The sequence below is a fragment of the Microplitis demolitor genome, chromosome 7 (genome assembly GCF_026212275.2).
Source record: "Microplitis demolitor isolate Queensland-Clemson2020A chromosome 7, iyMicDemo2.1a, whole genome shotgun sequence".
Taxonomy (NCBI): domain Eukaryota; kingdom Metazoa; phylum Arthropoda; class Insecta; order Hymenoptera; family Braconidae; genus Microplitis; species Microplitis demolitor.
Genome location: NC_068551.1, coordinates 6936946 through 6950710, shown reverse-complemented (window position 1 = coordinate 6950710; position 13765 = coordinate 6936946). Strand labels below are relative to the sequence as shown.

Genomic DNA, 13765 nt, shown 5'->3' with positions numbered 1-13765 from the left:
AATAATTATAATTAGTATTAATTTTATAAATGGATAAAATCTAGCTATTAAACCCTCAAGTGCATTCAAGTAATTTTGTAAATAATCTTAGACAAAAAAAAAGTATGAAACTTAAGATAACTGATGATAATTATAATTTGTACGTTATAAAGTGCGAGCTTTAAAATATAAAAAGAAAAGAAAGTCATGTATAATTTATGAAACCAATAATAATATTCTTGCCGAATTTTTATTATATTAATTTATCTAACATGTATTGCTTTGCATAAACAAATTATAAGTAAACAAAAAAATTTTCGTAAGAACAAATACTTTTTTAAAGCTTTGATTTAATTAAAATTATAAATTTTTTTATTTATTCAATTAAAAAGCAATTTGAACGAATAAATCTAAAGCAAATAATATTTTAATAAAATTATAAATTGTGGCATTAATGATAATTTAATAAATAATTTTAAATGTAATTTCTTATGTATTTAGATTTTTATTTAACAATATACTTACTTTGTTTTAATAATGATAAATGATAACTGTCAAAAACCACTGGTTTTATAAATATTTAAACGGTTTAATTTAGAATATTAATCAAATTCCAACAGTAAATTAATCTTATTAATGAGAAATTACAGCTATCATATAATCTACTTAACCACTTACACAATTTTAAATTTACTTCTCATATCAAATCTCTAGAGTTTAAATTTTCTTAACTCTGGAGGTAAATTGTTGAATCACTTAAAATACTTAGCACGCAATCTCTGTAAATGCATTTATATTAATAAATTTCAGCCAATTTAATTAACTGAAAAAAAGTTCAATTTTGTAAATCTATCGAATAAAAAAAAATTTTTATGAAGAAAAAAAAAATAAAATTTTTGACACAAAAGTATTTTCAAATTATTAAAATTCATACTATTAACTTTAAAAATAACTAATCAAATTTATTAGTTGTTAATAGTCTTTATGAATTATCATTAAAATAAATTAAATGGTTGATTAATATTTAAGAAAATTATTGAATTTAGGGGTACTTCTGTTGTCCGATTTGAAGGCATTATTAAACTGTACTCCCTTATTCCTTATACTTTAATAATATAACCAATGACTTTCAACTGTCATATTTAATATAATTTTATCAATTAATTAAAAAAAAAATTAAAGCATGAATTGAAAAAAGGACAACGTAGTCGTAATTTAGCCGATATATAAACATAAAAAAAAAACAATTATTTACACTTGATATCAGTTAGCAGTTAAACAAAATTCGGTAAATAAATTTCAGTAAAATCGTTATGTGAATTTTATAATTTGAATTTTTAAATTTTGTCGGCTAAAATTTATGCAACAAATTTCGTTTAACTCCCAATTGATATCAATTGTAAGAAATTTTTTTTAAGTTCTATATCTCAACAAAATTACGACTACGTTGTCTTTTTTTCAATTAAGGTTTAAGTTTTTTTTTAATTAATTAATAAAATTTTAATGCGATTATGACAGTTGAAAGTTATTGCATGTTTATAAAAAATGGGGGACACTGCCTGAGAATGCCCTTAATTTAAAAAAACATTTTAAGCACTAGTTAAAAATAAAACAACGCAGTTATCAATTAAGGCCATTCTTTGATGGTGCCTCCCACTTTTATTAAATATTCAATTACCTTAAACCATCACAGCCGTATTAAAATTTTATTACTCAGTTGAAAAAAAAATCAAGCCATAATTGAAAAAGGACAGTTACAATTTTTCTAGGATATAGATTTTAAACATACCCAAGTAGCACAGAGTCAACTTTGAGATGTCTTTTAAAAGGATAAGACAAATTTTTTTCGTCTCAAAGTCACGTTTTTTGGTATAAATAAGACAAGCGGATGTTGGTCTTAGGAGACATAGATAATCTGTGTCATTTTTCTTGTCTTAAAAAGACGTTAATTAAAAAATTGTTTAGATGACTTATTTTACTACTATTTATTTGTAACGTCATTTTTGTCGTCACTTGTGTTGAGTCTTTTAAGCAGATATTTTTTCGGTGATGTAGATTTCTGATCGTTTTGTCAACATGTTGGTGTCTTATCGATATGCCAAAAAACAGCCTAAAATCTGATGTCATATAGATGCCACAAAGGCAAGTGTGCTATTTGGGATAGAGCTAACAATTTCGTATTTTAAAAAATTCAAATTCATCACCGATTTTCAAATTCTCTCTTATATACTCTACAAGTGCAACAAACTATTCATTCCTATGGTTGTGAGAAATAAGTTCGGTGTTATTTCACCTTAACTTCTACACTCAGAGAGATTTTGAGTTACAATAACTAAAACACGTCAAGTAAAAGCATTTAGTTTAAGTACTTAGATGGAATTAACATCGTATGTCAACTGTTTTAGCTGCTTTAAATATTCACATTTTTGAAAGTGTAATCAATAACTGTAACTTTTTTTTCAACTTCCCGCTATGAAAATTGAAAATTTTTGAAAAAAGAAAGTTATCGATTTCGGTCAGAGCTTCGAAAATCGAAATTCTCAACAGATGTAAACTTTTTTTGTCTGACGATATCTTTGGAACAAATCAATTGATTTGAACTTGTTTTGCGGGATCGAAAAGGCTCGCCAAGACAGAGCTGATTAGATTTCGAGGTCAATCGGTCGAGTAGTATGCAAATTATGCATAACTCGTAAATCGCTCGACTGATTTATTTTCAAGTCTGATCAAATCTAAGTGTTACCAAACTCTTTCGATTGCCGCAAAGCACGTGCAAATCGGTCGATTTGTTCTTCAGATATAATCGGACAAAAATTACCTTTGTTCAGTGAAATGTATACTTTTCCGGTCCAACCGTTTTTTGAGTTCGAAGAGCTCAAAAGTTTACCAACAGTAACGTTTTTGGGTTCGCTGAGCTCGAAAACAACGGTAAATTTTGGAGGGCCCATCCAGGGTCAACCATTTTTCACATTTTTTTTTTTTTTCAAACTTATATCTTAGCGAAATTTTATTTGTGATATTTTTATCAACTAGTACCATTTCTATCACTAGTGCTTTAATTTATTTCTTCAATTAATAAAAAAAATTCTATTGTGGGTATGAAAGTTCATGATCATTGGAAATATTCCAAAAAATGGCTGAGGGGAGGGGGGCTAAGAATGCTCTAAATGATCTTTAGGAAAATGAATTAATTTTATTGAATTTGAAAATTAAAATATTAAAATTATGGACTTTGGTGAAGTGAACCCTTGGAATTTGAACTAACAATAAATTTAAGTTTAAAAATTTTGACTTCATAAATTTAAATTTTTATCAACGATGATTTTACGAGCTAATAAATTTTCTGGACGAAAGGAAAAGTTGTTCGTTATTAATTTAAATAATTAAAAAAATTTTATATTTTTTCATATTTCAAGCACAGGAATTGCCCAAGAAGAAAAAAAAATTATAAAAACTTAAATTTAAAATTTATCTGTATCAAAATTTAAATATAGAAATAAATTTATGTTTTATTGTCTGGTTCAATTAATTAAAGTTTTAATTTCCAAAGTTCAAATTACCAAAGATTAAAATTAACTGATCAATAAGTAGATGACCATATTAATTATTCAGGATGCGATTCCAAAGGTCAGCTTCATTTTTGATAAATATTCTGCAAAAATGGGCTCGATTTTCTGATATTTTCAAACCGTAAGTATTTTATAAATAAATATTTCACAATAATTTTTTTATCAATCACTTATTTGATTCAAGATGACAAAAAATAAAAAAAAATGATCGAAATAAAAAAAATTTTTAATATACCACGTTTTTAAAATGAACTAAAAAGAATAAAATAATATTTCTCAATCTCATGAAGATTTAAAACCACATACAAATTCCGAACTTCTTACAGATAGTCCTGAAAATTTATAATTGTGAATTTTTAATAGTTATGAAAATACTTGTAAGATTTAAAACGAAAAACGTGGGGCGCATGCTACAGACAATGGATGCATTAATAGTTCAATTAACAATTTTAATGCATTGCAAATATGTGGACTGATTTGTAAGTTTTTTCATTGACATCTCTTCTCTATACACTTCTTATAGTTACATATTGCATGCGCCCCACGTTTTTCGTTTTAAATCTTACAAGTATTTTCATAACTATTAAAAATTCACAATTATAAATTTTCAGGACTATCTGTAAGAAGTTCGGAATTTGTATGTGGTTTTAAATCTTCATGAGATTGAGAAATATTATTTTATTCTTTTTAGTTCATTTTAAAAACGTGGTATATTAAAATTTTTTTTTATTTCGATAATTATTTTCTGCTTTTTGGTATTGGGTGAGTGAAATTTTGAAATCGATTTTAAGGCCTGGATAAGCTAATGACGAAGACATGAGACAAATTTCAGCTATATTTCAGTTTCTTTTCACTTAATCAAATCTGAAATAGAAAATCGCTATTTATACCTACCAATATATCAAACTCATTTTTTATAGGCTTTATACTTTAAAATATTAAAACAAATCAAAGCCAGATTTTTAGTTAAAAATTTTGAATATATGACTCTATTCATGGTGCTGGAGGTCCTAGTCGTCACATTCTTTCTATCTCCTTCGTTGTATTCTCATTACACGGTGTTCGTTTATCTGGCATCCAGTTGTGAGCTATATTCAATAATATAACTCATCCAGAAATTAGTTTTAAATTAATTATAAAAAATTCGTACTGAGCAGTCAAACAAACGAATATGAATTATTTATTCGATTTTTTTTCATTTGTTTTTGTTTTTTTAATTTGCTTCTTCCTCTACTAGTGCTTCTCCTTCTCATTTAAAAAAATTTTTTTTTTCATTTTCTTGCATTGTCATCTAATTTTGAGCTTTGTTTCAAATTTCAAGTCTCTAGCTCATCGAGAAGTTACTGTAAAATCAATTACAAAATTCCACCCGAACAGACATACATAAAAGCGAGTTAATAAAAACGTGGTAATAATAAACTATTTTTTAAATTTACGAAATAAATAACCAGTAGTCTAAACTGTAGCTATATTTTTGTATTATTATTATTTTTTTTTTATTAATACATTCGACGACCGGCAGTTTTTAATTATTTCAATAAAGTAAGTGCTTATAAATTTAGTAATAATTAATTCACACTTACATTACGATTATCTTCTAGGCAATTAAATCCTTGAATAATCTATATGTTGTTATATATGGAGCGAAGTTAACAAAATATAAAAAAAAAAAAAAAATGAAGAAACAAGATAATTTATTTCTATTGGTTTGTTTTTCATTTTTCGTTTCAATTTTATAATTTTTACGAATATTAATAGTGAATAATAATCACTTGCCAACTTCGCAGACTATAAAAATTAGTGTCCAAATAACAAGATGTTTAATCCAAAGCAGCAGCTCCAGAAATAATTTCAATAAGCTCTCTGGTAATAACAGCTTGACGAGTACGATTGAATGTTAAAGTGAGTTTATCAATCATTTCACCAGCATTCTTACTAGCATTATCCATAGCAGTCATTCTGCTTGACTGTTCACTGCATGCACCTTCTTTCATTGAATAAAATAGCAATGAGGCAAGTGAAAATTCCAAATAACTCTGGATTACATCCTCATCAAGAGAATCATAAACTGATAGCTTAGGTGCACTTATTACAGCAGATTTATCGAATAGTGGCAATTGGTCAACTACATATGAAACAACTGACCTAAATCTGTTGTAAACTATGCGTCCAGATCCAAAAGTGTATCTATTAATAAAATACAAATAATTAATTAATCTTAGTGTTAATTTACACGAAGGTAAAAGCCCCTATACCCGTTCACTTTTTATTAGAGTGAGATTAAATCACTCAATATAAATTAATAAATAAAATGAAAAACTATATTTTTTTTTATAGTTATTTTGTGAAGTTTCGAGAATTAGAATAAAATTGTAGCTTGAAGAATAATATTGATAATTAATTATTATTAATTTTTTAAATAAGGTCCTTGAGTGTACCCATAGTCGCTCGCTAAAAGTTGTCATGTATTATTACTCGATCAACACATGGCCCTATAGTCGCTCACAGATAATATCAATTAAACTATCATAAGTTTATTGATTTGGAAAATAATTTATAAATAATACTACTTTATTCTTTTATAATATAAAATTTCATGAATTTTAAAAATGTATTTAATAAGATATAGTTATAACAATTCTTAAAAAATTTGATGTTATCTAAATTTAATCTAACGAACGAACGTTAAAGTAAAAAATGCCCGGCTGAGCGCGATTTTGAAAACAGTCATTTAATATAAATTTATAATCTATTATAAAATAATTGGATATATTATATTTTAATATATTTAGACTCACAAATAATTATTTATCAATAACAATATTTTGAGTTGTAATTTTTTTTATAAAAATTATAAAAAAAACGCCTTGAACAGCTAAAGTGAGTGACTAATGGTACTGAGCAGGTATAGGGGCTTTATCTTATTAAATTATTTAAAAAATAATAACTAACTCTGAACTTAAAATCATAGCAGCAACTTTGGAAGCATCAGTGAAAGTTGGAGGCTTACGGCCAACTTCAGATGCAACAAAAAGAATATTTTTAGCAAACAATCGTGATAAAATAGCTCGTGATTTATCACCAATGCATATTATTTTAGTATTTTCACGAAGATTTTGATCAGCTAATAATTTATCACGAATATTACGTGACACACCGCTGTGTACAGCACCACATAAACCTCGATCACTTGTAACAGCAATTACCAATTGTTTAGGTTCATTTTCCGGTGCTTGGATTTCAGCTTGTTCGTAAAAAATTTTAGTTCCCTGACCTAGAGGTCTTGCTTGTTTTAAATCACGTTCAGCATGATTATATTTTGCTGCTGACACCATCTTCATAGATTGGGTAATTTTTTGGATGTTCTTTACTGATTTCAAACGAATTGAAATTGATTTTAATGTTGCCATACCACGTTGTTGCTGTTGTTGTTGGACTGCTCCTGCAGCCAACGTGACCAAGTTGCTTGTCTGACGAAGCATGATGACAAGACTATTGTTCACTAAAAATTTTTTTAAAAATATTATATAATAATTAGAAATATATATAATTACGGATACACATCCCAATGCATATATATGTATGCGTATATATATTTTTTCATTTAATTCATTTTTTTTAATTTAAACTATGATCTGTCAGTAAGAAATTATGGACTTATTTTTTAGAGTTTAATCAGCTTTTATGTAATCATCAGATTGAACTTGACGGAAATTATTTATGACTTAAATTTTATTATCGGTACAGTAATTAAAATATATTAATAAAGTTTTAGTAATAAATAAAATATATTTATATTATCTATTTTCATATTGGAAATTAAAGTATTTTTTAAATTAAATAAAAAGTAAAATAAATTAAATAAACTTACCAAATAAATTTTACGGACGAAAGCAAACTCGGCCACAAGTTCTAAGAAGGTTAACTCGACGTTCGATAAAATAAGTGTAAAACACAAATTATCGTTAAAGAGAAACGCAAGAGCGCAGTATCGTAGTATTCTTTTTTGGCGGTACTTTCAAATTTTTTACCTAATTCTTTTAACAACCTCTTAGATTAATAGATATTTAAATACAATAAATAAAAGTATTCATATTAAATTTTAATTTTAATAATCGCTAATTCTAATTACAATTCAATTAAATATCATTAATCTTAATCGTACTTTTAAATTTAATTATATTACAAGGTGGCCAAAAAGAAATGATTTCAAAATTCCCTGATATTTCGCCTGATATTTCCCGATTTTCCAGTGAAGTTTTTCACATTTTTCCCTGATTTAAAAATTTTATTCGTATCATTTGATATTTAAAGTTTTTATTATATTTTCGTTTTCAATAATTAAATTTGATGATTAAATCATGCGAGGAACTATAAAAAATAGCAACAAAATAAATTAATATTGCTTACTTTTGATTATTCGATGTTAAAAATGTGTAAGTCAAAATATTTAATAAAAAATTTTATGATTCAAATAAATCAAAAATACACTGGTTGCAAAAATTAAGAGATACTAAAAAAATTTCAAATTTTCAACAGTTTGTAATTCGAAGAAAAATGGTCGTACAACAGAAATAAAAAGTCAAACTGTAGCTTCAAGTGTCTAGTTTTTTGATCTGGTCTTAAAATTTTTTTATAATGCACGGTTCCGGAGCGACTTTTGGATTTTCCAAATTTTTTTATCGTTTACTTACTTAAAACCAACAAAGGCGCAGCACTTGGACCAATCATTTTTGTCTATAATATATTTCAACTGTTTTAACTATAGATTTTAGGAATTTATATGACATTAAATTTCAAGTTAGATAGAAAAAGGCAGAAAACAGTTAATAATGGAAACGAAAAAGGTTCTGTACTATTGAGTCATGGAACATAGACAGCCCTGATTAGACAGCTGAATTCAACCGAATTAAAAATTTTAATCCTGTTATATTCTGTCGAATTCTGCAAAACAGAATTAAACTGAATTAAAAATTTTAATTTGAATTAAACAGAATAAAACCGATTTAAAAATTTCAAATTCGTTTTAATTCAGTTTAATTCGAATTCAGAACTTTATTGTTAAGTATTTGCATATTTTTAAGATAATATACTTTAAAGCAGGTAATAGTTGAAACTGTTATAATCCCTTAATTTACCCTGATAACACGAGTTAATCGTGAAAAAGTTGGTATTCATTTGTTTCCGACCAACTTGACAAGTTGTCGACAACTTTAGCTTTTGTAACTTTCGGCTACAAGTTACCGCCGACTTTCTCAGAAAGTGACCGTCAGCTTATTGGATTTTCAACTTTTGCCACCAACTTTCTCAGAAAATGTCGCCCTAATAGCACAGTTTGCTTGAGCAAAAGTTTACTGTACAAAAGATTCGTTGAATTTTTCGTCAAATTTCCGTCAACTTTGGATTTTTCCATTTTTTACGACAATTTGTATGCAACTTGCTATTGAATTTGAAATAAATTTACTGTCCGAATTATAATGCAAATTTACTTTGAAAGTTGACTAGAAAAAAGTTGTCGTTAATTTTCACGCAAATTTTATGTCAATTCGTCGTTAATTTAACATGAAAAATTGTATATTTTTACCCTCAAATTTGTTGGAAATTTTGTGTATAAATTTGCTTACCTTCCGAAATGGTAAGAATGAACATTACCGACTGTTTTTTTGTCGTAAAAGTTTAAAATTGTCGTAAATTTTTATTTTTAACTTTTGCGGTGAAATTGTCTGCAAGTTCGGGCAGTAGATTTCGGGTAATTTCAACATCAAATTACCCTCAATTTCAAACTAAAGTGGCTATAAGGGTATACCTAAACATTATCCGTACGTTTATTCCACCAGGGGCGCTTGCGCATTACCGTCCTAGTACAGCTGATTTTTTTTTTTTTACTAATTGGTAAGCCTAAATTTTTTCAATTCAATTTAATAGTATATTACACACCTAGGGAAGTAAAGTAAGAAATGTCTCAGATCACATGTAATTGTTTAGATAAAAATTTAGATAAATATTGAGATATTTTGAGTAGGTCCTTTTGTAATTATAAAAAAAATATTAATATGATTAAAAAAAGAAAACATAATAAATTTTAATAAAAGAAAATTGTAAATATTTTAAATTTATTCGTGCTTCCTATCATTTTTTTATTATTATTTTATAATAAATGAGCATTATGAGTCGCGCACTTTTGGATTTTCCAAATTTTGTTGTAATATTCCTTAATTTTTATAACTAGTATATTATCAAAAAAATTTTAAATTTTGAACTGTCACAATTTAATTCCTGGGAACTTTTCGAAATTCTCTGAAATTCCATGATATTTCCCGATTTGTGACCACCCTGTATAAAATCTAATAAAACTAATTTTTCTATGAAAGTAAAATTTTATATAATTTGTTAAATGATTTTGATTTTAGATACAATTAAATAGTCTACGAAAAATTAATTAATAATTAGTACATTCATTTTTTAATCTTAATAATTAACTGTAGAGAATTAAAATTAAGATTTTTGTAAATCACTAAAAAAAATATTACGACGAATTGATTTGTTTTTGTAAAAAAACTAAAATATTTTGTGCTAACTCTTTATATAAAGTAGCTTGCGTAGAATTTGGATGTGCTAGAACAATCGGTTTTCCTAAATCCCCAGACTCTGTTGTATTTCTATCTAAGGGAAATTTTTTTAAAATTGGAATACCTAAAAAATAAAGCAAATTTTTAATGAAGATACAATACATTAATAAAAATAAATCACATATATAATTAATTTAAAATGTAAGTTCAGAGAATCCTTCCATTGATTCATTCTTGAGTTGAAATTTAAATTGTAGATTGAACTCACTTGCTATTTAAAACATAAATTGAACGTTGATTAAATTTCCAATTTATAAATTTCATAAAAATTTTAATCACAATGTATTTTATATCAATAATTGTTTTTTTATTGTCTATAAGTCAATTAAATTCAAATAATATTAATTTTAAAGATGATAGCTACTTAAAAAAAACAATCATTTTCATTAAAAAGTATTTTGTTTATATATAATTAGCTTTTAAATACAATAAATTTCATAGCAAAACTTTAATAATCAAAATTATCAAAAACTTATTAAGATTTTTTGAAATATTGGGTGTACAAATTAATTCGGTCCGTTTTTTGTTGTTAAAAATATATTTATTTTTAAATCAAAATAAATTAATAGATTAATCAAAGTATTGTCCATCGTTGATTACTACTTTTTCCCATCTCTCAGGCAATTTTCGAATTCCATCTCGAAAAAATGATTCGTCTTTCGAGGCAATCCAACTCCCGATCCAATTTTCTATTTCTGCAAAAGAAGTGAACCGGTGACGTGCCAATTCGTGCTGCATCTGTCGGAATAACTAGTAATCCGAAGGAGCAAGGTCCGGAGAATACAGCGGGTGTGGTAAAATATCCCACTTGAGTGTTTCTAAATATTTTTTGACGACGTTTGCGACATGAGGTCGAGCGTCGTCGTGCAAAAGAATAACTTTATCATGTCTTTGTTCGTATTCCGGCCGCTTTTCACGTAATGCACGGCTCAATCGAATCAATTGTAACCTATACCGATCGCCCGTAATAGATTCGCCAGGTTGTAGCAACTCATAGTACGCAACACCTTTTTGGTCCCACCAAATACACAGCATGACTTTTGAACTCAAATTTTGCTTTGCTGTTAATGTCGAGGTCGATGGTAACGATTCACCAGGCTTATCGTAGTATTTTTTCTTCTTGGGATTATCGTAGAATATCCATTTCTCATCTCCAGTAACAATTCGATGTAAAAAACCCTTTCTTTTTTGCCTTTGAATCAACTGCTCGCAAGTGAAAAATCGCTTTTCAACGTCTCTTGGTTTCAATTTATGAGGAACCCAGTATCCCTGTTTTTAAATCATTCCGATGGACTTTAATCGTACAGAAACTGCTAGTTGAGTCACTCCTAAACTATCTGCAAGCTCCTCTTGTGTTTGACTTCGATCTTCATCGAGTAATGCCTCCAATTCTTCGTCCTCGAATTTTTTTGGTTGTCCGGGTCTAGGCTTATCTTCAACGCTGAAATCACCATCCTTAAAACGTCGGAACCATTCCCTACATGATTTATCAGTTGGAGCATTATCACCATAAACTTCCACAAGCATTCGATGCGCTTCCGCTGCACTTTTCTTCCAATTAAAGCAAAAAATTAAAACCTCCCGCAGATGCTGCTTAGTTAACACAAAATTTGACATATTCAAAAAAATTAAAAACAAGTTCTTTTACGAAATTCGAAGTGATGGGAACGGAATGTTATTGACAGATGTCTAACTTCTCTGAAACCACCGAGATCAACTGTCACAATAAAACATTCATGACAGCCAGATCCATCTTTTTAAAACGGACCGAACTAATTTGTACACCCAATAAAAAGTTAATACTGTATTTTTTAAATTTTCTGAAATAAAATAATAATGAAAAATAAAATACTGAATAAATTTTGTTAATCATTTGATAATTTAGTTTTTTTACTAGTGTCGTATTGTAAATGTTCTAGTTACTATTTTTATCGGCGCTTGGATCAAATGCACACCCATAAAATCTGTATTTTCATAAATATTTTACTGAAATTATTACATGATTTTTTAAAATATTGTATGATGAAGATAAATTATAAAAATTATCATAGATGTAAGTATTTTAAAGTAGAAAAACATTTTAATTATCGCCAAGACTTGGCTGATAAAGTGACTTGAGTTAGTTACTCGTCTATAGTATCTATAATTTTATAAACTTCTAACAAACATAAAATATACTCTTATTTTCAATTTAATGAAAGGATTCCTTTAAATAAAACTTGATAATTTTGAAATATTCTACCTAATTCTTTCGATAAAAGTGTGCCTCCTTCACCAAATAATGACACTTGTTCCGAACAATTAGGACACGTTAAACTCGTCATATTTTCAACAAGTCCAGCTATAGGAACTTTCATTTTTTGAAACATTTTAGCTCCTCTTCGAGCTACGTCTAATGCTGCCTGTTGAGGAGTTGTAACAATAACAACACCACTAATAGGAATATTTTGAATCAAAGAAAGAAGAGTATCTCCAGTTCCAGGAGGTGTGTCTACTATAAGATAATCAAGTGGATTCCAAGCAACTTGTCGAAGTAATTTATCTAATGCACTCATTACCATCAATCCTCTCCAAATAACTGGAGATTTTTCGTCAACCAAAAATCCCATAGACATACTAAAATAATACTTAATTAATATTATAAATACTTTACGGTGTAATTTTAAAAAATCTAAACGTTTTACTTCTATTTAAGTCTATGACAATTAATTTGTTTAATTCTTGTAAGTATTTGAATTTAAAAGTGAAAGGAAGAGAATTTCGTGTAAATTGAAACATTTAAATAAATAATAGTTACCACTTAACACCGTAATTAACAAGAGGTTCCATTAAATTATTATCATTGAGTAAAGGTGTTTGATGAAGATTCATCATTAATGGAATTGTCGGTCCAAAAATATCAGCATCTAATAAACCTACTGCCTTGTTTGGCTCGACGATTTTTAATGCCGTAGCTAAATTAACACTCGTTGTAGATTTACCAACTCCACCTTTACCGGATGCGACTAGTAATACTTGTTTAACACCTTCTATAGCTTTTTGTTTTGGAAGTCCTTTACCCATTATTTGCTGTCGTCTTTCATTTTCATTTTTTAAATTATTTGAACTTGACACTGATGACCACGACTGAAATATTTAAAATAATTTTTATAGTTTTAATATTTCTATTTTATTACATTTTTACGCATAGAAAATTATCTAGTTTATTTATAAAAAAAATCTACCATAATTTAAAATACATTTTTTTGTAAAAAAAAAAATAAATGCTTACTCGTTTAATTTTTGTTGTATCGCGAAAAACAAAACGAAAATTTAGTGTTACGTTTTGTAAAGGTGATCCCGGCATTTTTTAAATTTACCACCAAAATATTAGAAATTCTCAATGAGAAATAACCTCAATTTTTATTTAACAATCAATAAAGTAAAATAGTTAAATAATTATTTACTGACAAGTAGTGTGGTATAATACATAGTCAATAGAATTTCACATTAGTTTTAATTTAATTACAATAAATTATTTTTAAAAATTATAATAAATGATAAAGTGAATATAATAATACAGTAACTATATTCCGTAACAATCGCATT

The 13765-nt window shown here is 27.1% G+C and overlaps 2 protein-coding genes across 2 annotated transcripts; both read right to left on the bottom strand.

Moving 5' to 3' along the window:
• Positions 1-5225: 5225 nt before the first annotated feature.
• LOC103571433 (ATP synthase subunit gamma, mitochondrial) lies at positions 5226-7493 on the bottom strand. The gene is made up of 3 exons (XM_008549599.1): positions 7420-7493; positions 6501-7050; positions 5226-5735 (listed from the first exon to the last, which is right to left on the bottom strand). Exons 2-3 carry the CDS (start codon positions 7028-7030, stop codon positions 5369-5371), a joined length of 897 nt encoding a protein of 298 aa, XP_008547821.1. The 5' UTR covers positions 7031-7050; positions 7420-7493; the 3' UTR covers positions 5226-5368.
• Positions 7494-9661: 2168 nt separating this feature from the next.
• Positions 9662-13764, bottom strand: LOC103571435 (iron-sulfur protein NUBPL). Its single transcript, XM_008549601.3, has 4 exons — positions 13449-13764; positions 12975-13303; positions 12420-12793; positions 9662-10241 (listed from the first exon to the last, which is right to left on the bottom strand). Exons 1-4 carry the CDS (start codon positions 13521-13523, stop codon positions 10075-10077), a joined length of 945 nt encoding a protein of 314 aa, XP_008547823.1. The 5' UTR covers positions 13524-13764; the 3' UTR covers positions 9662-10074.
• Position 13765: the final 1 nt, after the last annotated feature.